The sequence below is a fragment of the Tachyglossus aculeatus genome, unplaced genomic scaffold (genome assembly GCF_015852505.1).
Source record: "Tachyglossus aculeatus isolate mTacAcu1 unplaced genomic scaffold, mTacAcu1.pri SUPER_34, whole genome shotgun sequence".
Classification (NCBI taxonomy): domain Eukaryota; kingdom Metazoa; phylum Chordata; class Mammalia; order Monotremata; family Tachyglossidae; genus Tachyglossus; species Tachyglossus aculeatus.
In genome coordinates, this window is record NW_024044839.1 from 1301338 (window position 1) to 1329260 (window position 27923).

Below are 27923 nucleotides of genomic sequence, written 5' to 3' on the forward strand. Positions count from 1 at the left end.
CTCTGCCCTACTTGTAAGCGGGAAGGCTTTAGGATCCCTGTGCCTGTGCTGCTGCATCTGGTTAGAAAATGTTGGCGGGCAACAGCCGTTCCACCGCCAAACCGGGTCCTAGTAGTAACTGGCGTGGTGGGGCAGGGTCTCAGGCCCCAGGTTTCTGGCTCTCCGTAGTCACGCGGGACCCTGATCACATCTGGACACTCGGGCTGTGTGGTCCGCTCCTGCTTCCCCCTGGCTCCCAAAGCATTATGTCTGGAAGGGCAGGGGCACGAAGGGCTTGAGCTCCTGCACACATTTCCCGAGAACAACCTGGCCAACCAACACTCTTGGCCTTGCCCAGTTCCTGTGTGCCTCAGTGGGACCCACCTGTTTGCAGAGGAAGGGGGATGGGGAGGGAGGATCCCCTCCTTTTCCAGAGGGAATGAAGTGGGGGTGCTGGCCACGAGTGTGAAGGAAGCAGGGACACTTCCTTGCTGTCACTGCTCCAAACTACAAGCTACCTGGCAGACCTTGCCCGGTAGACACGTTCCCGTCCCCCTCTCCAGGAGGCCGGGCCCAGGGGCCGAGAGCGAGCACTGCCCATGAGCCAGGAGTGGACCAAAATTGTTTATTTGCAGCTTGAAAGGATCCAGGTCTCCAGCGAGGGAAGGAGGAAGAGCTCTCCCTCCTACCCTCATCCCTCTCCCCCACTGCCCCCAACTCCCTGACCAGAGTGCCCGTGGTGGGGACGGAGGGGAACGGATCCTGGACCTGGAACCTCCCGCTTCATAAAAAAAGACACTAAAGGGGTGAGGGTGGTGAGAGATGAGTGGGAAGGGAACAGAGAGAGACGCTGGGAGGGAGGGCAGGCCGCCTAGGTCACTCGTTAAAGGAATGATTCCCCGCTGGAGGAGCTCAACCAGCCCAGCGGGGCAAGGAGGAAGCAGAGTCAGCTACGAGCCTACCCCCCATCAAGGGGTCCCTAGGTTCAGGGTGGGAGGACCCGCCTGTCTACTTTTCCTGTAGGGCGGACCGTCTCCCAGGCCCTGGGGATGAATGGATGGGGGTTGCCTAGCAACAATACCGTCTTGGGGCACCTCTCCCTCTCCCTAGGAAGACTTCTGTGAGGGTGGGAGGGTGGCCTTTGGCACCAGACTCTCCCCCAGGCCGGGCACCGCGGGCGGAAGGCTGCCCGGGCTCTAGTCGTCCACGGTGATGTTCCGGAAGAGGTAGGCCATCGACTCGCCATTGTGGATCCGGCGGATGGCTTCTGAAAGGATCAGGCTGATGTCCACCGTCTTGATCTTGGGGCACTGCAGCTTCTGCACTTCGTGGGGCACAGTGTTGGTCACCACCACCTGCGGCGGGCACGAGGAACAGGATCACTGGCTGACATCACACACATGCACTCTCTCTCACTCTCCGCCCTCCCCGCAACACACACACCCAGGATGATTTGGGCAGGTGTCCTGCTAGGCCGGAAGGTAGACTACAAGCCCGGGGACCGGGTTTCTCTCCAGTGGATCCTCCCACGCTCCTTTAAGGCAGGGACTGTGGCTTAAGGGAAGAAGTAACGTGGCCTAATGGAAGATGCACAGGCCTGGGAGCCTGAAGCCCTGGGTCTCATCCCAGCTTTTTTGCTTGCCCACGATAGCTCGAGCAAGTCGCTTCTCTGGGCTTCGGTCTCCTCACCTGTCCTTCCTCTCCTTTAGTTTGTAAACCCCACACAGGGTTGGGTCTGATCTGATTATTTCGTCTCTACCTCAGTGCTTGGGACGCAGTAAGCGCCTTAAACGAATACCTCGATCGATCCTGCCTGGAGTCTCTCAAGCTTCCTGAGGCGAGGGGAGGTGTCTCCTCCCTAACAGGACTCTCCCAAAGCGCTCAGGAGCCATGCCAGTCCCCAGAAGCCCCCCTCAACTACACGGCACCAACCAGCCGGTGGCGAGAGCGGCAGCGGCACCCACCTCGTCGATGGACGACTCCTCAATCAGGCGCGGGGCGTCGGCAGACAGGATGCCGTGGGTGGCCATGATGTAGATCTTGTAAGCCCCCCGCTCCTTCAGGATCTCGGCCGCGGCCACAAAACTCTCCACGTCGTCGATGATGTCATCCTGATGGGAGAACCACGAAGCTCCCAGTCACCCCGGCTTGGACCTCCCCGAGGGGGCCCACGGAGCCACGCGCCCAGAGACCCCACGGACGGTGAGCCCCCCGAGGCTGGGAACCGAGCCTCCTCTCTCCCTGACCGGATTCTTCCTCACGGTCAGTGCTCAGTACATAGCACTGAGTGAACGGTGATTATGAAGCTTGGTGTGGGCAGGGAACGTGTCTGCTAATTCTGTTGTGCCGTTCTTTCCCAAGTGCTTAGTTCAGTGCTCTGCACACACTGAAGGCTCAATAAATACTACTGGTGGACGACCAACTGATCAGAGGCCCACCGGGCTTCCCCAGCAACCGAATCTCCCAGAAGAGCCAGAAGCAGGGTCTCTACAGGGAATTCCTTGGGGTAGCCCGCCGGGGTCTCATGGGGCACCACCCTGGGAGCCCACCCTCTGGCACCCACCCTGCAGACCCCGATCCCTGAGGGATTTTCCCGCCCACCCCTCAGTCCCGTACCACGATGATGGCGATCCGGCCTCCCACGTCCCCGACGACAGTTATGGGCGGCTTCTCTTTGGCCATCATCACTAGCAGAGAACAAGACCCCATTACAGAGTGAGCCTGTGGGGGTGGATGGATGGTGGGGGAAGGGGACAGAGGTGTTCTCCCCATCTCCCCTCCGCCTGGCAGCAGTCCAGGGACCAGGGCACGGGGACGGGAGGAAAATGGCTTTATAGGAGGGGTGGGACCAGAGTGGGAGGTAGCAGACGTCCCCGGACCCAGCAGAACTAAACCAAAGCTCTGAGGACCGCCCAGAGCGGCTCCTTTACCCAAGCAGCTCCTGGGACTCCCAATGGACGAGGAGCAATTTAGGTTTTGCTCTGAAACTGGCAGCTTTCCCTCAAACGCAAGCAAGCAAGCCCCCACCCCCTGCCCCAGTCAAGTCCCCAACCCCTCCCTGACCCCACACTGGGTGCCATCCCGGGGGGACGGGGTCGGAGAGGGGCCTCAGCCCGCCACCCCACAGCTTACGCGGCAGCTCCAGGCCCGGGTGCACGGTGGCGTTCTTGACCATCGGGGGAGAGTGCCGCCCGTCGTCCATGTCCAGCTCGGTGCACTGGGCCTCTCCATGGATGACCGCCAAGCCCAGCCGCAGCCTCTCTGCGTACGACTGAGCCCTGGGGAGGACGAGGAGAGCGCGAGGCGTGAGCGGCAGGTGGCTGAGACCCTTTACAGCAGTTAATCAACTCGCCATCTCTTACGTCCCTGATTTCCTACAATGACCCAGCCGGCACGCTCTGCTCCTCTAATGCCGGCCTTCTCACTGTACCTCCATCTCATCGATCTCACTGCCGACCTCTTGCCCGCATCCCGCCTCTGGCCTGGAACGCCCTCCCTCTTCATATCTGACAATGACTCTCCCCGCCTTCAAAGCCTTATTTGGAGGCCTTCCCTGACGAAGCTCTCGTTTCCTCTTCTCCCACTCCCTTCTGCATCACCTCTGCATTTACTCCCTTTATTCACCCCATCCTCAGCCCCAGGACACTCATGTACATAGTCACGATTTATTTCTATTAATGTCTGTCTCCCCCTCCAGACCGACAGCGCGTTACGGGCAGGGACGTGTCTACCAACTCTGTTATACTGCTATATTGTACGCAGCAAGTGCTCGGAAAACAAGCGACCTTGCTCTCTATCACCCTATGGTCCTCGGGGATAAGCGGGTGGCAGGGTGTCGCTACCATCTGCCGGACGCTCCATCTCTTCACTCCTTTTGACCTCCCTTCGCTCCTCTCCCACTCCCCCCCAGCCCACACACCATTCCTCTAACACCAACCTACTCGCTGTCCTTCGCTCTCCCCTCACCTACCGTCCCGCCTGAGATTCCCTCCCCAACCCACCCTCAGCACTTAGATATTCACCTCCTCTCAGAATCTAGCTACACGGATCCTAAGTTTATTTCTGGGTCTGTCTTCCCAGCTAGACTGTAAGCTCCTCAAGAACAGGGATCATGTCTATTAACGCCATTGTACTATCCCAAAGGCTCAATCCAGTGCCCTGCCCAGAGTAAGCACTCAACAGCTACCGCTGAACGATCGACTCGGTGCTCGCGGCCGGGTCTAAACTCACACGGCCTTAGCAGGAGGCGGTCCTGCTATCTGAGCCGGATTCGAAAACCCCAGGTACATGACCATTTCGTTGGGGATCTGGGGTAGACGGCTGCTCGGTTCCATCCGCCCTCACCGCCATGCCCAGAATCGGTCGGTGGTATGTACTGAGCGCCTCCCGGGTTCCCGGCTCTGAATTAAGCATTTGAGAGAGAGGACCATCACCGTGGGAGATATGGTCTCTGCTCTCGAGGAGACAGTCCGGAGGGGAGGGGGGACAGAGGAGTGACCGGACAGGGTCTGCCCGGGAGCCCCCCAACAGGGACCAGGGATCATCGTTCCCCTTTAGCCTCACAAATCCGGCAGCGACCGCCTTGTCTAAACTGCTTCCTTGAGTTCCGAGAGACCTGACTCTCCTCTAGCCCCTGGATGGGGGTGGGGAAATCAATGAGCCCATCTCAGTGGCAGCCACGTCACCTCCATAGCTCAGTTTACCTCTTTGCCGCATCGGGAGACTTGGCCACAATCACTGCATTTCTGTAGTTCGGGATCTGGGCAGGGGACGAGAGATGGCGGGATTAAAATGTCATCTGGGTCGAGGCTGCTACCCTCGTTATATTTCTCAAGGGGATGGGGTGTGGGAGGACGGAGCTAGGAAACACGACAAAGGATCAAAAGTGCCTGTGGGTGCCCCTGGAGCTTTTCCCCAATAGGTCTGAAGTCACACGGGTCAGTCACTGAAGAGGAAAACTCCCAGTACAATTACAGCCAGGAGTCACAAAGCCTTTGCCACTGGGGAGGGACCAACCTCGGGGAAACCTCCCGTGACTAAAGGACGTGACCCTGCCAGGTAATGGGAAAGCTCGTTGTTGCCAGGAAATGTGTCAACTGACCGTTACGTTGTACTCTCCCAAGCGCCTAGTACAGTGCTCTGCATACGGTAGGTGCTCAATAAATACCACTTACTGATCGAGAGGCTCAGCCGGCTTGGGCTTCTCACGAGCAGTTAGTGGGCCTCGCCTTGGGAGAGGGGCAGTTTGAGAAGGGCCCACTCCCTTACCTGGTTTCCCCTCCTTGCCCCACCCCCGGCCCGAGTCTTCCCCCCTGCCCACCTCCTCCTGGATGTACTGCAGCAGGAACGGGGAGGCTCGCAGGTTGTCCACGGGGAAACTGAAGAAGCCTTGGATTTCCTTCTGGTGAAGGTCCATCGTGATGATGTGTGTCAAACCTGCCACGTTCAAGATGGGTGCATCGGCTCGGTCAAGCGGAGGGAAGGGCCCTGGCCCCGGCCACCCCCACTGGCCCATGGCCCGCAGAGAGGTGGCCGATGCGGGAGCAGAGAGCTTCCGCCCGACGGATCCCCCAATCCTCACCGGCTTTGGCCAACATGGAAGCCAGGAGCTTGCACACAATGGAGCCCCTCTTCCTCATCTTGCTCTGCTTGCTGTAGGGGAAGTATGGGATGACTCCGATAATGTTGCGGGCGCAGGACGTCTTCAGGGCGTAGGCCATGATCAACAGCTCCATCACGGCGGTGTTCACGTCCCTGAGATGGTTCGCAGTGAGCCCTTAGGTCCGCAGACCACCGTCCCCCCACCGAAAGAACACCAGTAGGCCCGGGGCGACGCCTTCACGCATCCCCCGACGGCCCTGGCAGCATGTGGGAGTTGACTGACAGGCCCAAGGAGTCAACCATCTCCCTCGCCAGCCCGTGCCTCCTTCCTCCTGGACGCACCCCTAGCCCGAGGGACAGGGAGACACATACGAGCTAGACTTTTACGGACCGCCGTCCCACTTCCGAATGAGTCTGTGTGTCGGCCCCTCCCACGGGGACAGAACCCAGGCGCCCGGGGAACCTCTCCCAGATTCCCATCCGCTAGGCCTCCGGAGGAATTTGGGCAGCGTGCCTCTGTCTTTGTCTCGGCCCGATGGGGCTGCTGTCCAATTAGTGTCCCCACCGTCTCTCTCCCTGGCCTGGACGCTGATCCCGTCCCTCTCTCTCCGCTGGATGGACTACATCCCTGGCCCCTTCCTCTGCCAAGCTGGTCCCGGCCGAGGGCGTGGGCTCCAGACGTCGCCGACGCTTGCCGGGAGACCTCGGCCACGGGTAACACTGACTCCCACACAGCTCTCTGTCACGCAGCAGGCTAAGTCAACAACGCATCGTTTCTACCCCTCGCTGCCGGGGAAAGCGGCACCCCTGCCACTGTGCCCATGGGGTTGTGTCCCCCCTCTCCCTGAAGACTGGAAGCTCCCTGTGGGCAGGGATTGGGTCTACCAACTCTACCAAACTGTCCTCTCCTAAGCACTCAGTACCATATTCGGCACTCGGTTGACTAAGGGCAGGGATCATGCCTACTAACTCTACCATACTCTCCCAATCCAAAGCACTTATACAGTGCCTGCTCCCAAAAGATTGAACTTCCTGAAGGCAGGGATCATATCTACTAACTATTGTGCTCTCCCCAGTGCTCAGTACAGAGCTCTGCACAGAATTAGTGCTTAAACACTGCAACGATGGCAATTCTTATTTTCCAGCCGGATCCCAGTGAGAAGGGGACAGCACCCTGTTGACCTCCCCTTCCGGGTTACAATGACCAACTGAACTCTCTCCCCCTAAACAAAAACCCATCCAGAGGGGCTCCCGAATCCCTCCCCACCCCCAATCCAACCCTGGGCTCCTGGAGTCCCTCTCCAATCCCTCTTCACCTGGGAATCGTCTGGATGATGAAGATGTCCTGGCCACGAACCGACTCCTTGATCTCAACTCTCGTTTCTGAAAGACAGAGAGAGAGGCACCAAGGTTCGTAGAGCTTTGGTTCACAGAGAGGGAGGGAGAAATCTAATGTTCTAGGGGTGCTGCTAAAGTCCTCATCGTGGGATGATTTTGTGGGTGTCCCGCTGGATGAGAAACAAGAAAAGCCCAGATTGATTTTTAAAAAAGCTTCAAAACCCAAGAATCTAGTGGAAAGGGATCCAGCCCTGGAGCCAGGAGACCTGGATTCCAGCCCCGTCTCCGCTACATGTCCCCGGGAAAGTCGTTTAATCAATCTGGGCCTTGAATTCCTTATCCATAAAATGGGGATGATAAAACCGGCCCCTCCCCACCTCCCAGGACGTTGGAGAGGATAAAACGAGATTGCTCATGAGGAAGCACTTTGGGAAGACAAAGACACTGTCCAAGAAGAAATATTCTCTTATTCTCAGAATTGTCCTCGGTGGACATTTTAAGCACAGGCCAGGTGAAGGGGCATGGCCGGATTCTCACCTCCATTTGTCTCCTGGTAGACTACAGATTTCCCCAATTCTGCACCAAGGCGCCTGCAGGAGAGAAGAGGGCAGTTATGCAGGTTCCATCTGTGCTACTCATCGCATGGGTGTGCAACACACACGCCAGCATCCTGTGAAATTCATCCCAGGATCACAACACACTACAGACTGATTTAAAAGTGATGAAAGTCTCTAGGCTGTAAGCACGTTATGGGGTGGGAATGCGTCCACCAATTCCGTTGTGTTGCACTCTCCCGAATACTTAGTACAGTGCTCTGAACTTAGTAAACGCTCAATAAAAACCACTGATTGAAAGCAAGTTGTTCTCACGACCTAGGTCCCCACCGAGGGGCAGGGGGAATTATTCCATTTCGGCCTCCAGAGAAACGTCACCATCAGCCAGGAATAATGCAGCTGCTGTAGGGGTGGTGGCCGAACCACAATAATAATAACAACAATGTGCTTACTATGTGCCAAACACTGTTCTAACCAGTGGGGTAGATACGGGATCATCAGGTTGGACACAGTCCCTGTCCCACATCGGGCTCACGGTTGAAGTAGGAGGGAGAAGAACTGTACAACGTAAATTGTAAAATGGGGATTAAGACTGTAAACCCTATGTGAGACAGGGACTAAGTCCAACCTAATTAGCTCGTACCTACTCCAGTGCTTAGGACAGTGCCCGGCACATAGTAAACGCTTAACAAATACCATAAAAAAAAGGGGGGGGGGGATTTAATCCCCATTTTCTAGACGAGGTAACCGACATACTGAGAAGCGAATGACTCGCCCCAGGTCAAAGAGCAGACAAGTGGCGGAGCCGGGACAAAAGCCAGGTCCTCTACCAGGCCCGGGCTCTTTCCACTAGGCCACGCTCCTTCCCAACAACAATCACTACGGAAGTTGCTAAGGCCTCCTTTCCTTCTCTGGACCACTCCGGGGCCCCCAAAATGAGATTCTGCACCCCAAAGCGGGTCCTCCTATTCCAGCCCTGAAAAGGGAGAGCACTGCTTCACTAGCAGAGATGGGAGAATTCCAGGAGGTGGTGGGGGCTAGAAAGAGAAGGGGAGGCAAGGAAGGCAGGCAGGCTTAGACTGTAATTATACTAATAATAATAATGATGGTATTTATTAAGCGCTTACCATGTGCAAAGCACTATTCTAAGCGCTGGGGAGGTTACAAGGTGATCAGGTTGTCCCACGGGGGGCTCACCGTCTTCATCCCCATTTTACAGACGAGGTAACTGAGGCACAGAGAAGTGCAGTGACTTGCCCAAAGTCACACAGCTGACAAGCGGCGGAGTCGGCCTACTGTAGACAGCACTTGGGAGAGTGCAACAGAAGGCATGCATACTCAAATGCTCTCACACCTACTTCTTCCTTCAACCCTGCTCTCCTCCTCCTCCTTTATTTCCCCCCCCGACTTTCCTTATTGCTAGACTGAATTCCCCACATATAGCCCCTACCCTGTTCTGAGGTTGCCAAAATTATGCAGTGAGGAAATTACACACAAAAAATACAGAAACCGCTCCCCCATCTATAGTTTATTTTAATGCTTCTCTCCTCCACTAGACTGTAAGCTCTTTGAGGGCAGGGATTCTTGTCTACCAACTCTTGTACTGTGCTCTCCCAAAGGCTTAGTAAAGTGCTCAGCAGCTGGTAAGTGCTCAAGAAATAGAAAATGAGGGAAAACATCTCCGATTAGAGCTGGTTACAAGCGGGCCTCCGCAGCTGGGGCAGGGGTGGGAAGTCTGGGGGGCCCGGATCGGCCTCCATGCCTGGCACCTCCAGCTGACCTGCCCCTGAAATGATACCCAGGCCTGCCAGTTAACTGTTGATTTATTAACCTTTTGGAACCCTCCTCCGTGCCCTCAGATGAGCAAACACGAAACGCCTGGATCTCTGACTGACCCTTCAATGGGAGGACAGTGGGAGGCAGGGTGGCCGAGCAGAAAGCCCGCGCCTGGGATTCAAAGGACCTAAACTCTAATCCCAACCCTGCTGCTTCAATACACTGGATTTATTGAGCACCGTGTGCAGAGCACTGGACTAAGCACTTGGGCGAGTGCAGTAAAATAGAGTTGGTAGACACGTCCCCTGCCCACAACGAGCTTACTGCTGGGTAACTTTGGGCAAGTCACTTCACTTCTCCAGGCCTCAGTTTCCTCATTTCTAGAAGGGAGATCAAATTCCTGCTCCCCTCCTCCTTAGACTGGGAGCCTGCTGAAGGGATAGATACTTTGGCCCTAAATTCAGGACATGACGGAGTGGGTGCACATTGCAGGGAAGCATTTACTTTAAGTGGTAAATATTTTAATGTCTTTGTCCATACCTGTACCTGTATATATATATACACATACATATATACGTATACACACACATATATATACACACACACACACACACACACACACACAGGTATATATATATATAGGTACAGGTATATATGTATATATATGTATATATAGATGTATATATGTTTGTAGGTATTTATTACTCTATTTATTTACTTATTTGTACATATTTATTCTATTTATTTTATTTTGTTAATATGTTTTGTTGTCTGTCTCCCCCTTCTAGACTGTGAGCCCACTGTTGAGTAGGGACCGTCTCTCTATGTTGTCACCTTGTACTTCCCAAGCACTTAGTACAGTGCTCTGCACACAGTAAGCGCTCAATAAATATGATTGAATGAATGAATGCCATTGTTATTATTTTGAATGCACTCCTTGTCCGGCTGGATTTTTCCAGAGCGCAGGGATCTCTGGGCTAGACAGTGGCCGGGAAACACGGTTCCCTCTGACTTTTAGCTTCCACCCTGGGTTCAGCCCTCACACAACCCCCACTCCAGCCCGGCAGCATAATCAATCCCACTGGTGGTGTTGTCCTTACTGCGCTGCAGCTCACTACAGAGTCCACTGTCACATTCTCCAAGGTCTCACAGCGAGTTGGGGGGATGGTATTTATGACTACAGTAGACCACTGCTCCTCCCATCTTCAAAGTCCTGGAAAAGCTCATCTCCTCCAAGAAGCCTTCCAGGAGTATCCTCCCTGAAAAGACCCCCTTTTGACACCTGACCCTCGAGGCCGGGGCTCTCGGTGACCCGTCGGACGGCCGTAGCCCTGCCCGAGCTCCAGATCCTGGGTTTCAAAAGCTCCCTCGTATTTCACTTAAATGAGCCAAAACTGGTACTTTCCGGACCCAATGTCTTGATCCTAGTAATCGGGATTATCTAATGTCCTTAATCAGCCTCTCCCTTGTGACAGGCAGGGAAAGTATCTGCTAATCCTCCTGTACTTCGTGCATGGTAAGCGCTCAATAAATACCACCGATTGATTGAAAACTTTCCCTGTTGGCTAATACTACGCTCTATATAGAGTGGACACTCAATAAAAACTACTGGTTGACTACTACAATAAAGCTACGCTCCTTAAATAAAAAAGTCAGAGAGGGACAAGGACAAAAGTATCTTAGAGAAGTCTACTGCAAAGACAGCTGGGAATCAGGCTGGAATCAAAGACAGGAATCAGTTCTTGTCTTCTGTCCGTGACCGAAGGCATGCCCTTGACCTCCCTTTGCCTCAGTTTCTCCATCTCTGGTAAAGAGTTGATATCGAATGGACATAGGTGAAAGTGCTTTGGAATTTAAAAAAAAAAAAGAAAAAGAAAAGTAAAGAGTTCTCAAAGTGGGTGGAATGTGACATTACTGCTAGAGAAGCAGCGTGGCTCAGTGGAAAGAGCCCGGGCTTTGGAGTCAGAGTTCATGGGTTCAAATCCCGGCTCCCGGCTGACTTTGGGCAAGTCACTTCGCTTCTCTGTGCCTCAGTTACCTCACCCGTAAAATGGGGATTAAGACTGTGAGCCCCATGTGGGACAACCCGATCACCTTGTAATCTCCCCAGCGCTTAGAACAGTGCTTTGCATATAGTAAGCGCTTAATAAATGCCATCACTATAATTATTATTATTACTGATAACCTAACACCCTTAGTTGAGGGGCTAAGAAAATCAGCTGTCTGCAGTTACCCCAAGGCTCCTACTTTTGTTGCTTGTCAGAATTTCAGGTACTTCCCTTATAGGTCATTTGTTTCAAAAGTCTCACTTCTTTTTTCCCCCCACTACAGCATTTTAATTACCCCAAAGGAGAGGTCAAAAACTCAATCGGCAAAGGGCATTTACGTATATGCATATACTCAATGTTTAAATGTATACACATATACACGTACACAACCCCGTAAGAATTATCTATCGTAGATAACTGTAATATCTATTGTAGATAATACAGACCCTGTGGGTCTGTACCACGAAAAGCCTTGGAAATCGGGGTAAACTGACTGTAGGGAGTACCTTACAACTGGGGTTCACAGGACAGGGCTGGTGCAAGAAGCTTGTTGGAAGCTCTTGCCCTAGGATGCCTAATGCTCTTTATCAACTTTTTAAAAAGTCTAAATCACTCTCAGTACATCTACACCTGGTGAGCAGGGAGCAAGGACTGATGGAAAAGTGAGGCGCAGGGAGGGTCGGTGATTTTCAGTCTCACAGTGAGCCGCACAACTGCTCCGTTTTCCTGACTCCTGGTTCCCTTAAAATAGGGGGTTGGGAAAGGGGGGGCGGGGGGCGAGAGGGGAGAATGGAAAGGGAGAAGCAGGGCGGCCCAAGGGATAGAACCCAGGCCTGAGGGACTCGGTTCTAATCCTGGCTCTGCCACATGTCTGCTGCGCAACCTTGGGCAAGTCAATTTCCCTGAGCCTCAGTTACCTCAAATGTAAAACGGGAATTAAGACTGTGAGCCCCATGTGGGACATGGTAAGGGGGGGAAGGAAGGGAGAAAGGGGGGATGGGAAGGGAGAAAGGTGGGGGAAGGAAGGGAGAAAGGGGCGGGAAGGAAAGGAGAAAGGGGGGGGAAGGAAAGGAGAAAGAGGGGGGAAGGAAAGGAGAAAGAGGGGGGAAGGAGAAAGGTGGGGGAAGGAAGGGAGGGAGAAAGGTGGGGGAAGGAAGGGAGAAAGAGGGGGGAAGGAAGGGAGAAAGAGGGGGGAAGGAAGGGAGAAAGAGGGGGGAAGGAAGAAAGAAAGGGGGGAAGGAAGGAAGAAAGGGGGGAAGGAAGGAAGAAAGGGGGGGAAGGAAGGGAGAAGGGAGAAAGGGGGGAAGGAAGGGAGAAGGGGGAAGGAAGGGAGGGGGGAAGGAAGGGAGAAAGGAGGGGAAGGAAGGGAGGAAGAGGGGAGGAAGGAAAGGAGGAAGAGGGGAGGAAGGAAAGGAGGAAGAGGAGAGAAAGGAAAGGAGGAAGAGGAGAAGGAGGAAAGGAGGAAGGGGAGAGGAAGGAAAGGAGGAAGGGGGAAGGAAAGGAGGAAGGGGGAAGGGAAGGAAGAAGGGGGAAGGAAAGGAAGAAGGGGGAAGGAAAGGAAGAAGGGGGAAGGAAAGGAAGAAGGGGGAAGGAAAGGAAGAAGGGGGAAGAGAAAGGAGGAAGAGGGGGAAGGGAAAGGAGGAAGGGGGGAAGGCAAGGAGGAAGAGGGGGAGGAAAAGGAAGAAGGGGGGAGGAAAGGAAGAAGGGGGGAGGAAAGGAGGAAGGGGGAGGGAAAGGAGGAAGGGGGAAAGGGAAAGGAGGAAGAGGGGGAAGGGAAAGGAGGAAGAGGGGGAAAGGAAAGGAGGAAGAGGGGGAAGGGAAAGGAGGAAGAGGGGGAAGGGAAAGGAGGAAGGGGGAAGGCAAGGAGGAAGAGGGGGAGGAAAGGAGGAAGGGGGGAAGGAAAGGAGGAAGGGGGGGGAATGAAAGGACGAGTAGTGTAGAAGAGGAGATTGTGGTCGGTGGTCCGGTGTGGCTCATGAAATCGTGTTTCCGTTGCCCCGGCGGCCCGGCGCCCCCCGGCCCTTTGGCCCGTCCCGTCCCGGCCCTTACTCTGTGATGCGCTTGGCCAGCTCGGTGCAGGCGGCCGTGGAGTTGGCGGAGAAGACGCGGTAGCCGGTGCGGGCGGCGTTCATGGCCGGCCGGGCGCCGGGCGGGGCCCGCGGGGACCGCGGGGACGGCGGCGACCACGGCCGCGGGGGAGGCGGAGGCGGAGGCGGAGGCGGAGGCGGCGGAGGCGGCGGAAGCCTCTTGGGCATCGTCCGGGACGGGACCGCCCCGCCCCGCCCCGCCCGCCCTACTGGGCCCGGGCCCGCATGGAGCCCACGGACCCCGGGACGGACGGACGGACGGACGGACGGACAGACACACCTCCTCAACTGCGCGGCCCTCCGCCACCGCCACCACCGAGAGCACAGGCTAGAGCGGCCGCGCGGCCGCCATCTTCAGTGCGGGCAAACCCGGCCACCACCTACCTACCCCCCTCCCGCCCCCCGGAGACCCACCCGACCGTCCCCGCGCCTTCCCCGGCCTCGGCCCGCTCCTCCTAACTTCTCCTCCGCTGGGGCGGCGAAGCCCGACGCGCCTCCATCCCTCCCCCCCTGAAGCCGCCCCTGCTGCCCAAACCCAAGATGGCTGCCGCCCCGACCCCCGTCCGAACGCCCAATAGGAACGAGGGGAAACGCCCGGGCGCATGCGCCAACCTCATTTGAAAAGCGGAAGGCGGGGAATCCTTCGGGACCGGCCAATCGGCGGCCGGGGGAGCGCTTCCGCGTCGATCGGCGGACGGGAAGCGGGGATTGGTTGGGCGCCCTACGGAGGCGGGGGAACGCGATGAGCTGATTGGCGGAGAAGGCGCGGGGAAGGGCGGGGCTTGGCGGTGGACGCGCAGTACCCAGTCTTGCCCAGAAGGGGGCACCCTGGGGACCGCCTTCAGGGGCTCCTGCTGGCGCGACATCAATAATATTCATTCATTCATTCAATCATATTTATTGTATATACGTATGCATGTTTGTACGTGTTTATTACTCTGTTTATTTATTTTACTTGTACATATCTATTCTATTTATTTTATTTTGTTAATATGTTTTATTTTGTTCTCTGTCTCCCCCTTCTAGACTGTGAGCCCACTGTTGGGTAGGGACCGTCTCTATATGTTGCCAACTTGGACTTCCCAAGCGCTTAGGACAGTGCTCTGCACACAGTAAGCGCTCAATAAATACGATTGACTGATTGATTGAGCGCTTACTGTGTGCAGAGCATTGTACTAAGCGCTTGGAAAGTATCCGGGTGAGGTGAGGTGGGGGAAACCTTCACTCTGCCATGACACCGCTAACATGGACTAGAAGAGCACAGGGCTAGGAGTCAAGGGACCTGGGTTCTAATCCCAGCTCTTCCACGCATTTGCTGTGGGACCTTGGATAAGTCACTGAATCCCCGTGCCTCAGTTTCCTCATCTGAATCCAAAGCCCGTTCTCCCGCCTCATGGAAGTGAACTGAACACAACAGGCAATAAACATAATGGAATATGTTTCCTTCCCTACATTAAGTCGTGCAGGCTGAAAACAGCAGTAAATTCAAAGGATTGATAGAAGAATTTCATTCATTCAGTCTTTTTTTGAGAATTTAAGAATTTACATTTAATTCAATTTAAATTATTTAAGAATTTCCCCGAAGCAGTGTGGCTCAGTGGAAAGAGCACGGGCTTGGGAGTCAGAGGTCTTGGTTTCAAATCCCAGCTCCACCAATTGTCAGCTGTGTGACTTTGGGCATGTCACTTAACTTCTCCGTGCCTCGGTTACCTCATCTGTAAAATGGGGATTAAGACTGTTAGCCCCACGTGGGACAACCGGATCACCTTGTATCCTCCCCAGCGCTTAGAACAGTGCTTTGCACATAGTAAGCACTTAACAAATGCCATTATTATTATTATTATTGTTATTATTCACCTTCTCAGTGGGCTGTGGAACTCCTTTCATATGATAAACTGATGATGAGCTGTTTTTCCCAGTGATTTGATACACCTGCGGAACTTATCGCTCAATCACAGAGGTTAGGCAGGGCTAAGAAAACAGAAACACCCAACCACTGGCCTCTAGATTCTTCACCGAGGTGTAGCCACTGCTCTCCCACAGAATTCCTACTGGAATTCTGCCCCTTCCACGGCTCCCACACTTCCCCCTGTGTAGAGCTCCCTGCCCTCCTTGGCTCCTCTAATCTACTCCCCTCTCATCTTTCAGAGCTCTGCTGAAAGACCACCTCCTCAAGAAGCAACGTGGCCTAGTGGAGAAAGAACAGACCCAGGATGCAGAGGACCTGGGTTCTAATCCCAGCTCTGTCACTTTGCTGTGTAACCGTGGGCAAGTCACTTGACTTCTCTGTACCTCAGCTTTCTCATCTGTTAAATGGGGATTCAATACATGTTCTCCGTTGTCTGTGGGACAGGGCCTGTGTCCAATATAATTGTCTTGTATCTACCTCAGTGTCTAGTACAGTGCTTGGCACATAGTACTAAACAAATAGTATTATTATTAATATTATTATTTTCATTGATGCCAAGAAATTCATTCTTTGCCCTGGACCTATCACTTTCTCCCTCAGTCTGCACTTTGGTTGCCGGTCGGGTCAGCAATAATGTGACCGATGGAAACTACTTGGTGACTTCCCTCTGCAGGACCATATGTTTTGTTTTGTTGTCTGTCTCCCCCTTCTAGACTGTGAGCCCGTTGTTGGGTAGGGACCATCCCTATATGTTGCCAACTTGTACTTCACAAACGCTTAGTACAGTGCTCTGCACACAGTAAGCGCTCAATAAATACGATTGAATAAATGAATGAATGAATGAATGACCGTGTCGGCAGGAAATGAATGGTCGTGGATGTGGGGGCCAGAAAACTCCAGAATTGCTGCTCCCCTGCCCCCACAACGACGGGGCACTCTGGTTTCCTGTAAGAGGGAGTGGGGGGAGGTCATTTCTTCTCCAAATGAGGTGGCAGTGACTCTCCCATGGGAACCAGACATGCAGACACGTGACAATGTATGTGTCATGCTGGCATGCATTGTCACATGCCATTGCCACTTATGGAAGTCCATCTATCACCACCTTTTTTTAAAAAATGGTACTTGAAACAACTGAAAAGCCTGGGGACCCCTGACCCCCCCCTCACCCTGGAGGCACCTGTATCCCCTGGCACATGGGCACCACCTCTGAGCCGTGGCATTTGGCGGGTCCCCTTCTAGACTGTGAGCCCGTTGTTGGGTAGGGAGTGTCTCCATATGTTGCCAACTTGTACTTCCCAAGCGCTTAGTACAGTGCTCTGCACACAGTAAGCACTCATTAAATACGATTGAATGAACGAATAAAAGTGAAGATGTGGGGTTTATTGTCAAATACACGCCAGACTTAGAGGCGCCCGGGTCAAAGGACGGACCAACTGGAGATAGATGAGACCGTCTCCACGGTACAGAATCAGACGGCCGTCTCCTCACCCGGTGTCCGCTAGGTCAATGTCTCGGAGCTGAAAGGGGGGCAAGCACCCAACTCTCACATGCACCTGTCTTCCCTATCAGCCAGTCCCTTGGGGAGGTCATTGCCCGCAGGTAGTCAGTCCAGGTGGCTTCCCAGCCCCCACATGGTTGGACTGTTTGGTTCTTCACTATCCAGTCTCAGGGGCCAAAAAGGAGCAGTTTTGCAGCGTGATAAACCTCCGGAATTTCGGTCCAGGCCTCTGGGGCCCTGTGAGATTCATCTACCAAGGTGACAGGCTATTTCCTATACAACCAAGTTACACCCCGCAATTACCACCTCAGCACTTCTGCATCGCCTAATAATAATTAATCGTGGTGTTTAAGTGCTTACTGTTCGCCAAGCACTGCAGATAGAATGTAAGCCGTTCGGACATAGCCCCTGTCCCAGTCACAGACTTAAGGGGAGGGAGAACTGATGTTGAATCCCCAATTTACAGATGAAGAAACTGGGACCCAGAGAGATGAAGAAGTGACTTGCCCAAGATCACACAGCAGGTAAGTGCTCTTTCCAGTAGGTCAAACCGCGCTTGTGAATTCACAACCTCTGACAAAACTTCTGTGCACACCTCACGCACTGGATATTTATGCGCTCACTCCTGTACATAGCCCATCTTCCTCTTGCCTGTAACTAATTTTAGTGGCAGTCTCCCCGGCCAGGCAGTGCTCTGCACTTAGTATGCGTTCAATAAATACCATGGATCGACTGATTATTAATTCCCCCTTAGTGGCAGCCCAGATTGATCTGGGCCAGATCTGCCCTCTGAAACCTAAAATGACACCACCACCCCCCGACACACACCATTTCCAGGTTAATTTCCGAATTTGCTTCCAGGTCCCAGAAGCAGGACACACCAAAAGCGGAAACAGTGTCAACACTCTTTCTCATCCTGGCTTCCTGACTAACTTGAGGGGATTCCCGGCTCTTGTTCCATTGTCCCCAGTCAACCAGCAGTATTTAATGGGCACTTATTGTGTACAAGACCACTGTCCTAAGCATTTTGAAGAGCACAGTATGAGGAACTGACAGTAAAATAAATTCCAGATAGGGGAAGAAACGGAGTATAAGGCACAATGACATCGACTAAGCGCTTACTCTGCGGGTGGGTGAACGGGTAATTCCATCGACAAGATATGAGGAATGCCGGAATGCCCTCCGAAGAAAGGGAGGGAGTATCCATGCAATCAATCACTGGTATTTACTGAGCGCTTCCTCTGAGCATAGCACTGTACTAAGTGCTTGGGAAAGCGCAGTGCAGCAAAGTTGGTAGAAGTGACCCCTGTCCACAAGGAGCTTGAACACGATTGAATGAATGAAAGGAGCTTACAGTCTACAGGGGGAGACAGACATTAAAATAGATTAAAATAGATTAGTGCTAACCTTTTCACTATACCTCAATCTTGACTGTCTTGCCACCGACCCCTAGCCCACATCCTGCCTCTGGCCTGGAACGCCCTCCCTTCTCAAATCTTACAATGACTCTCCACCGTTTCAAAACCTTACTGAAGGCACATCTCCTGGAAGAGGCCTTCCCTATGCCCCACTTTTCCTTATCTCCCACTCCTTTCTGGGTCAACCTGCGCCCTGACTTGCTCCCTTTGCTCTACCCGGCCTCCCAGCCCCAAAGCACTTATGCATAAATGTCATTTTATTTATATTTATGTCTGTCGTGCCCCCCCCCCCCCCACTAGACTGTACGCTCCTTATGGGCAGGCAATGTCACTATTTATTTTTGTATTGTTCTTGCCCAAGCGCTTAGTACAGTGCTCTGCATACAATAAGCCTCAATGAATACGACTGAATGAAGATTAGAGATAAGGGAGATAGTAGAGGCCCCGGATTTCTGTTTGTTCTGGAGTTGCATAGGAGGGTGGGAGGATGGAGGAGTGATTTCTTGGGGCTTGCTTTGTCCAGGGCAAAGTGCACACTGGGTTTTAAGTTCGACCTCTCATGACTTCCTCTAGGAACTTAGATTTTTTTTGTTTTTGGGGGGTTTTTTTTGGTCTTGGCTCAGCTCCTGTCCTGAAGCAGGAGGCATCAGTTTCCATCTGTGCAGATAAACACTCCTGGCTCAAAGTCACTTCTTCCATGCTCCCACTCCCGACCCCGCGTACCACATGAGAATCAAAATGATTATTTTTTTTTATTACGGTACTTATCCTGTCCTCTGCTGAGCTCTATGATAGATAGAAGTGTAATCAAATCTGGTACACTCTGGGGCTTGTGGTTTCAGAAAGAGGGAGAGTGTGGGTGTCATTAACTCCACTTTACACATGGGGACACTGAGTCCCAGAGAGGATAAGTGACTTGCCCTGGGTCACACAGCAGGCCAGGGGCAGAGCTGGCCCCGGAATGTGGGTTTCCTGACTCCCAACCCCATGCTCTTGACACTGAGCTCCCCTACCTGCCACTTTCACTTACTCACTCTCTCTCCCACGCTCATCACCCGCCCCCCAACACTCTCTTGGAGCAAAGCTGCCCAAGCTCCCAAACCACTCTCTTAGCTCTTGGGGGCCGGGGGTGTCCGTGCTGTATGCATCATCGGCCCATGGTGTCAAAGTCAATCAATCAAAGGTATTGACAATAACAATAATAATTGTAGTATTTAAGTGCTTACTATGTTCCAGGTCCTGGGGTCATTACAAGCAAATCGAGTTGGACCCACTCCCTGTTCCAGTGAGACTCAGTCTTAATTCCCCATTTTACAGATGAGGGCACTGAAGCCCAGAGAAATGAAGAGACTTGCCCAAGGTCTCACAGCAGACAAGTCACGGAGTCTGGATTGGAACCCAGGTCCTCCTGAGTCCCCGGCCCATGCTCTAGCCATCAGGCCGTGCTGCTTCTCAGCGTGGAGGGAGTGTCTAAGGAGTGCAGAGCACTGTACAAGACACACGGTGCCTGCTCTCAAAAGAATGAAAAGTCTGAGATTGTCTTTAAAACTGTGAACCCCACAAGGCCATATCTAATTCCCAACTGTATATTCCTTCCCAGCACACAGTAAGCACACAGTAAGCGCTCAGTCAGTGCCACTATTACTCTTAAGCAGTCTTATGATTGAATGGCTTAGTAAGCTTACAAGAATTTACAAGAGCTTACAGACAACATTGACAAATGACCAATCAACAGCATTTACTGACCACCTAATAGGGGCCCAGCATTGTACTCTGCGTTCAAGGGGACTGCAATAAAGTTTTCAGACATGTTCCCTGCCCTCAAGGAGTTTATAATACCAAGGAGCAGAAAGAAGAGTGAGGAATGTAGAATGAATGGACACTAGGGTTGAGGTTGGAAATCATCGTCTAAGTGCTATGAATGGCTGTTTCAGGTTGTGCAACTTGGGTGTTGGCAATTAATTAGAGAAGGCTTCCTGGAGGAGGAGGGGGAGGGATTTCAGGAGGGCTTTGAAGGTGGAAGAAGAGTGTGTTTGGAGAGGGAGGGAGTTTCAGGTTGGGGACATGCAATTGGATCTGTCTCTTTTAAGAACTCGATAAGATATTCATCCCACCTTCAGATGCACAGCATTTACATACATATCTGCAATTTATTTTAAAATCTGCCCCGGCTCTGGACTGTAGCTCCTTGAGGCCAAGGAATGGGTCTACCAACTCTGTTATATAATATGTGCCACACTACAACCTGTCAGCCCAGGCTGAAACTTTAGAAAACTAGCCACACGAGCAGCATTCCATTGGAACGAGAGAAAACAATGGTATCATTCAATGACTCCTACTTAGGAGTGGAAAAAGCAGGTGGAGCTGTTTTTGTTAACAACTGTCTCCTCTCCTCCCCAGCAGCCAACACAGCAGGGGTTGAATGCTCCTCAACAATAAGGGAAGAGAAAATGCCCTCTGAGAGGGGAAATATTTTACAGATCTAACCCCCACTGTCTGTGGTTTATTTTGATGCCTGCCTGCCTTCCCCTGTAGACTGTAAGCGCCTTGTTGGCCAGGATTGTGTCTACCATTTTGTGCTTTCCCAAGTGCTTAGTGCAGTATTCTGCATACAGAAGGCACTCAATAAATACCATTGATTGACTCATTACTGTCCCCATACAATACAATCCACCTAACCCAAGGGACATGCCCAATTCTGGCCTGCCCAACGCCATAGATGAAGACAGTAAGACTCTCTCTGCTTCCCCGGCCCCCTGGGTTGAGATAAAACAACTAACAAGAGAAGCAGTGTTGCCTAGTGATAGCGCAGGGTTTTGGAAGTCAGAGGACCTGGGTTCTAATCTCAGCTCTGCCACTTGTCTGGCGAGTTCCTGTCAATTCTCTGTGCCTCGGTTCCCTCATCCGTACAAAAGGGACGGAGACCGCGAGCCCCAAGTGGGACACGGCCTGGGTGCAACCTAATTAATAATAATAATGATGGCATTTATTAAGCGCTTACTACGTGCAAAGCACTGTTCTAAGCTCTGGGGAGGTTACAGGGTGATCAGGTTGTCCCACGTGGGGCTCACAGTCTTCACCCCCATTCTACAGATGAGGGAACTGAGGCCCAGAGAAGTTAAGTGACTTGCCCAAAGTCACACAGCTGACAAGTGGCGGGGCAGGGATTTGAACCACGACCTCTGACTCCAAAGCCATGATCTGACTCCAAATACATGATTAGCTTGTACGTACTTGAGTACTCAGTGCAGTGACCGGCACCTAGTAAGTGCTTAACAAAAACCATAAAAAAGAAAGAGAAAGATCCTAAGGGAAGGTGGATCCAAAGTGAGCAGGAGTGTCCGGAGGAGCAGACCTGCCACGAGGTCTTTAGGAAGAAAAGGAGGTTTTTTGCCGTTCGACTTAAGTAGGGCAAATTCTTCCCAGAAGCTGCAGAACTCCCACTGCAGTCAGCAGATCTAGCTTCTACCTCTGCAGCCTCCTGCAGTGACTCAAAATCGTAGTACAACAACTCCTTCAGCCGATGCTGCGAAGTGAGGCTAGTAACTACTCCGATCAAAGCGTGAGCTGCTGTGAGGCGACACGGGCTAGCGGAGAGAGCCGGCCTGGGATTCAGAAGCCCTGGGTTCTATGTTTTTTTTTTTTAAAGAAGTATGTATTAAGCTCTTACTAGATATCAGGCACTGTACTAAGTGCTGGGGTAGATACAAGATGATTGGGTTGGACATGGTCCCTGTCCCACCTAGGGCTCACAATCTTAATCCCCATTTTACAGAGGAGGTAACTGAGGCCCAGGGAAGTGAAGTCACTTTCATTCATTCATTCAATTGTATTTATTGAGCGCTTACTGGGTGCAGAGCACTGTACTAAGCGCTTGAGAAATACAAATTGCTAACAGATTAGAGACGGTCCCTACCCAACAACGGGCTCACAGTCTAGAAGGGGGAGATAGACGACAAAACAAAACATTTGCCCAAGGTCACCCAGCAGGCAAGGGGCAAATCCAGGATTAGAACCCAGGTCCTCAGATTCCCAGGCCTGGGCTCTTTCTACTAGGCCACGCTGTCTCTCCATTCTGCGAGTCTGTAAACTTGTTCATTCAATCGTATTTATTGAGTCCTTACTGTTATGGGTGGGGAACGTGGCTACCGACCCTGTTGTATTGTGCGTTTCCAAGTGCTCAGTATAGTGCTCAGCAAATACTGGGAATTGATTGACTGCCGTCCCCTGGAAAAGGAGAAGGAAGGCGGTAGGGCAGGGAGATGCACTCTCTACTGATGGGCCAGGCGTGAATGCAAAGGACAGGGTGGACTGGGAAGAGGAGAGCGGTCTGGGCGGCTTGACCGTCAAAGTCGGACGGCTGCAGGCCGATGAGCCGGCTGGTGGCCGAGGCAGGGGCGGCCGTGGACTCGGAACCAACGGCCCCCGTCGGACCGGGGCCTTTTCCCATTTGCGCTCCCCGGTCGGGCTGGGATAGAGACATTTTTATTTCTAAAAATAATAAGAACTTGGATGGCAGATGCCCTTCTCCTGCCAGGGATCTTGGCACCACGCTGGGGAGAGGAGCCGAGCAGCGGGCAGGCTGAGCCGGGCTCCGGGACCGACGCCGCCGGATGGAGAGCAAGGACGCTGGTGGAGGGCACTCTAGAAGTAGTCAGGCAGCCAGTCGATCGTATTTATCAAGCGCTTACTGTGTGCAGAGCACTGTACTAAGCACTTGGGAGAGGGCAATATAGCAATAGAAGTATCTGACGGTCACAGGAAATGAGTTTTTTAAATGGTATTTGTTAAGCGCTTACTATGTGCCATTCATTCATTCAATCGTATTTACTGAGCGCTTACTGTCTGCAGAGCTCTGTACTAAGTGTTTGGGAAGTACAAGTTGGCAATATATAGAGATGGTCCCTACCCAACAACGGGCTCAGGCACCGTACTAAGGGTTGGAGTAGATTCAGGTTGGACACAGCCCGTGTCCCACCTGGGACTCACGGTCTTCATCCCCATTTTACAGATGAGGCACCGAGAAGGGCAGTGACTTGTCCAAAGTCACACAGCTGACATGTGGCGGAGCTGGGATCAGAACCCAGGTCCTCTGACTCCCAAACCCGGGCTCTTTCCACTAGGCCCGGACTCCTGTCGCAGAGTTCTCATCTCATGGGATGGAGGACGGAGTTTGAAACCTTAATCATTCCATCAATAGTATCTATAGGGCGCTGGTTGTATGCAGAGTACTGGACTAAGAATCCAATTGAAATAGAAGACACGATCCCTGCCCTCAAGGAGCTTACAGCATGGCTCAGTGGAAAGAGCACAGGCTTTGGAATCAGAGGTCATGGGTTCAAATCCCAGCTCCGCCAACTGTTAGCTGTGTGACTTTGGGCAAGTCACTGCCCTTCTCGGTGCCTCATCTGTAAAATGGGGATTAAGACTGTCAACTTCTCTGTTCCTCAGTAACCTCATCTGTAAAATGAGGATTAAAACTGTGAGTCCCCGTGGGACAACTTGATCACCTTGTAACCTCCCGCACATAGTAAGTGCTTAACAAATACCATTATTATAATTATTACAATTTAACCATTCTTTAATATTTCTGTGGCCTAATGGAAAGAGTTCAGGCCTAAGAGTCAGGAGACCCAGGTTCGAGGTTTGTCTTCTCCCCTGACTGGCTGTGTGATCTAAGGCAAGTCACCTAACCTCTGTGGGCCTCAGTTTCCTCATCTGTAAAATAGGGATAACATATCTCCTCTCCCTTCCTCTTAGACCATGGGCTCCCTGTGGGACAGGGACTGTGTCCAATCTGATTATCTCTGTCTACCCTCCTTACCAAATCTAACGGTCTCTCCCCTAATCCCCCCTGACCCCTCCGCTGCCTTTGGTTGGGTAGGCTCCTCTCTCCTCCTGGTAACGCAATCTAATCTTGGTTTCCCCAACACAGTGCCCTTGTGTTTTTCTTCTCCTTACTACTTTTCAAACTCCCTTTGCGATCCCTTGCCTCTTAGCTGAGAAATGGAGGTTAAATACACGTTCTCAACTGCAAAGTGGGGATTAAAAATGGGCTCTCTTTCCTCGTCAGTCATATTTATTGAGTGCTTACTGTGTGCAGAGCGTTGTACTAAGCACCTGGGAGAGTGCAACAAGAAACAGGAATGTTCCTTGCCCGCAACGAGCTTACCATCTAGAGGACTTTGCTTCTTATATTGTAGCAACCCCGGTGCTTAGTACTGTGCCATGGCATAGAGTAAGCATGTAATTAATAGCACAGTTATCATTATTCGATCCCAAATAATGAAGCCCTGGAACTGAGGTCAGTCTCCTATCATGGAAGCCACACTCCACTCTAACACAGCTCCCCTGAGTAGAACACGTGAGGAGAATGAAAGACAGCTGGATGGAGAGCTGCAACAGGGAAACTTGTAAGGAGAGCAGGGGGAGTGTTTTAAGGACACAGAAAAGTAAAGCTTTGAAACTCTTAGGCTGTGAAGACAGGGACTGGGTACAGAGTGCCAGCTGCGTGCGGAACACTGTACTGAGCACCAGCTGTTGGAAGAGCGCTGTACTGAAAGCCTGCTGTGCACAAAGTGCCGAACTGAGCGCAGGGAGGGGAATACAATACTTGTGTCCACTCTTCCAGGTTCCTGGCTGTTTTCATCCCACCGAGTCCGATCGGGTCTGTTTGCTTTGGGTTCAGCCCAAGGACACGTTAGCCCTGGAGGGGATGTGAAAGTGAAAAACACCGCAGGCCGTAATGCCCCAGGAAACTCATTCTGGCTGCCCTGGGTTCCTTGGAGGCTGGGGATGGATTCAGCAGCTGTCCCCATCCCCGTGTCCCCAGGCTCAAACCAGGATGGATTCCTCTTCCTCCTCCTCCCCAGCATTTTTCCTTCTGGGAATCGCCCCAGGCGGCTTGGCACGTGCCCGGCTGAGGAAGCTGGTCCCTCGATCCCTACGTGACTGAGGGCCATGGCCTCCCGTGCACCCCCCTCCCTGGACGGCTGGGGAAACCTGGTGAATCATCAATGCCACCGGGCCCCGGATCGGCAGGGGTCAGGCGGCCAGGGAAAGTAATGGAGAAATGGGCACTTGGCACTGGGAATCAAGAAACCCAAATTCGAGTCTCAGGGCCCCCACCGACCCGCTGTGTGACCTCGGGCAAGGCGCTTAGCCTCTCTGGGTCTCAGTTTTCTCGTCTGAAAAATGGACTTGAGATCCCTGCTCTCCCTCCCCCTTGAACTACAAGCCTCGCGGAGGGACAGGGACTTTGTCCAAATAACTGCCTCTCTCTGTCTCGTCTTCCTCCCGGAGGCCAGATAATGATAATGTTTGCTAAGCGCTTAAAATGTGCTGACACTGCACTAAGCTCATTGTGGGCAAAGAATATGTCTACCAATCTGTTACATTGTACTTTCCCAAGTGATTAGTACAGTGCTCTCTGCACAGTTAAGTGCTCAATAAACACCACTGAGTGATAAGCACCAAGTCGGTCACATACAGTCCCAGTCCCTCATGGGGCTCGCAGTCAAAGTAGGGAAGAGAACAGGTACCGAATTCCCATTTTACAGACGTGGAAACTGAAGCCCAGAAATATGAGGTGATTAGCCCGAGGTCACACAGCAAGCAAACGGCAGAGTCAGGATAAGAACCCAGGTCCTTGCTCTTTCCACTAGGCCATGCTGCCTCTCATAGTACGTTCCCCGATGAAAGCCTCCATCACTATTAAATGGGAACCCAGGTGGTCGGGCTGGGAGAGTATCGGGTCTCCCACGTGAGCTGATCAGGCCGCACGTTTCCTCCACTCCTCAGGGTCCTGTGCCATGTCGTCCGCCTCTTTCTGTCAGGCAGAAGTGAAAATAAAAGTGGGCTCTAGTCCCGGCTCTGCCACTTGTCTGCTGTGTGACCTTGGGCAAGTCATCTAGCTTCTCTGGGCTTTAGTTACTTCATCTGTAAAAGGGGAAGTCCCATGTGGGGTGGGGACTGTGTCCAACCCAATGTGCTTGTAACCACCCCAGTGCTTTGTACAGTGCCTGGCACGTAGTAAGCACTTAACAAATACTGCAGTTATGATTATTATTATTGATATTATTATCATTATTCACTGGTGGATCAGGCCAAACCCAAGAGTGAGGACTTGAGGGAAGGGTGATGGAACAGGTGAACCCCCTGGTCGAGGCAGGCAATGTGTCTGTTTATTGTTGTAGCGTCCTCTCCCAAGTGCTTAGTACAGTGCTCTGCACACAGTAAGCGCTCAATTGTTAATGATGTACACCTCGCTTTATTTCTATTTATTCTGATGACTTGACACCTGCCCACATGTTTTGTTTTGTTGTCTGTCTCCCCATTCTAGACTGTGAGCCCGTTGTTGGGTAGGGACCGTCTCTATATGTTGCCAACTTGTACTTCTCAAGTGTTTAGTACAGTGCTCTGCACATAGTAAGCGCTCATTAAATACGATTGAATGAATGACTGAATGGAGGAAGCCAGATTTGAAGGCAGGCAGCTTCCCTCGGCTCCAAGAAGTGGGATTTCTCCGGAACGCCGGCCGGACCTTCGGGGATCGGGCCTTGGTGCCGGAGGGTTACCTGATTCCCCTTTGGCCAGGAAGGAGAGATGCCGGAGAGGAGGGAGCCGCTTGGAGCCGGACGCCAGGGACTCTCCCGGCCGGATGACCAGGGTCAGGCCCAGCTGAGTCAGCTCGGGCGGGCAGGCCGGGAAGCCCATCAGGGAGTTCACTGGCCCGGGACACCGGATTTGGGAGTCCAGTGTTAGCCCTTCCGGTGACTCCCGGAGAGACCCTGGGCAGCCCCCTGAACCTCCTCCTGTTTCTGTCTCCCCCCACTGCAAAAGAGGGTGCTCTTCTGACCCCTTCCTGCTTAAAGCAGGAAAGTTGGAAAATAAGGAGGTGAGAGGAGCTGGGAGAAGCTGGAAAGAGGAGGGGCTAGGACTGATGGAGATGGAGCTGGGACTGGCAGGGGACGGGGCTAGGAGTTGACAGAATTAAAGGGCAGGGCGGAGCAGAGGGCATGGGATGGGGGGAAAGGGAAACCAGGGTGAGAACAGGGCAGGCTTTGTCCCGGGCCTCCGGCCGCAAGCTAACCTACCTTTTTCCCACAGCTCCGGGCCGGTCGTAGTAGTCACGGTATTTAGTGAGCTCCCCATGTGACAGCGCTGTGCTGAGCTCTCGGGAGGGTACAACAGAAGCCCCAGAGCCGACCCCTGCCCACTCCCCCCCTCATTCCTAACGGCCGGTCCCCAGCCTGGGGAGAGGTGAGCTCTTAGGAGAAAAAGCGTGTGGCAGAAGGGTGGGAGGGAAAGGAGGGGAGGGGCTTTCATTAACCCCTTGGTGGGCGTCTGCAGGCCTCTCCCTCCTCCCCGGTGGGCACCGAGCAGCCGCGGGCAGAAGAAACTGAGTCACGGCACCCCGAAGGCTCAGAGAGGCCCCCCCCACCCCGGGGACCCCGGCCCCCTGATTCCCCCCCCCCCACCTCGGACCGGGGGAACAATTTCCCTCTTGTGGATCCGAGTGGTGCCACTGAGTCACCCCGTGAGAATGCAGCGGCGCCCTCACCGCAGCCTCCAGCTCAACATTTTCCGGATTAGAGGCCCCCCCGCACACACACACCGGGTTTCCAGAGCCGGGAACTGAAGTCCGGAGGGAAACGTGTCCACCAACTCTTAGGTTGTATTTTCCCAAGCGTTCAGTTCAGTGCCCCGCACTCGG

General features: G+C 53.0%; 1 protein-coding gene across 2 annotated transcripts; it reads right to left on the reverse strand.

Annotated features, from left to right (window-relative positions):
* Nucleotides 1-590: 590 nt before the first annotated feature.
* Nucleotides 591-27362, reverse strand: PRPSAP1 (phosphoribosyl pyrophosphate synthetase associated protein 1). Of its 2 annotated transcripts, none has more exons than XM_038742001.1 (10): nucleotides 27304-27362; nucleotides 7456-7508; nucleotides 6897-6963; nucleotides 5561-5733; nucleotides 5300-5415; nucleotides 4683-4738; nucleotides 3112-3257; nucleotides 2596-2666; nucleotides 1944-2090; nucleotides 591-1334 (listed from the first exon to the last, which is right to left on the reverse strand). In XM_038742001.1, the coding sequence occupies exons 4-10, from the start codon at nucleotides 5712-5714 to the stop codon at nucleotides 1176-1178; spliced, it is 849 nt and encodes a 282-aa protein (XP_038597929.1). In that variant the 5' UTR covers nucleotides 5715-5733; nucleotides 6897-6963; nucleotides 7456-7508; nucleotides 27304-27362; the 3' UTR covers nucleotides 591-1175. The 2 variants fall into 2 exon arrangements, with proteins under 2 accessions (XP_038597929.1, XP_038597928.1); XM_038742000.1 differs by lacking the exon at nucleotides 27304-27362 and adding an exon at nucleotides 13346-13476.
* Nucleotides 27363-27923: the final 561 nt, after the last annotated feature.

Coding starts and splice junctions, on each gene's coding strand:
- PRPSAP1 (XM_038742000.1), bottom strand. CDS start 13,428: ATGAACGCCGCCCGCACCGGCTACCGCGTCTTCTCCGCCAACTCCACG. Junction 7,509..13,345: donor CTGGCCAAGCGCATCACAGA/GTAAGGGCCGGG, acceptor TCTCTCCTGCAG/GCGCCTTGGTGCAGAATTGG. Junction 2,091..2,595: donor GCCGGATCGCCATCATCGTG/GTACGGGACTGA, acceptor TTCTCCCATCAG/GATGACATCATCGACGACGT.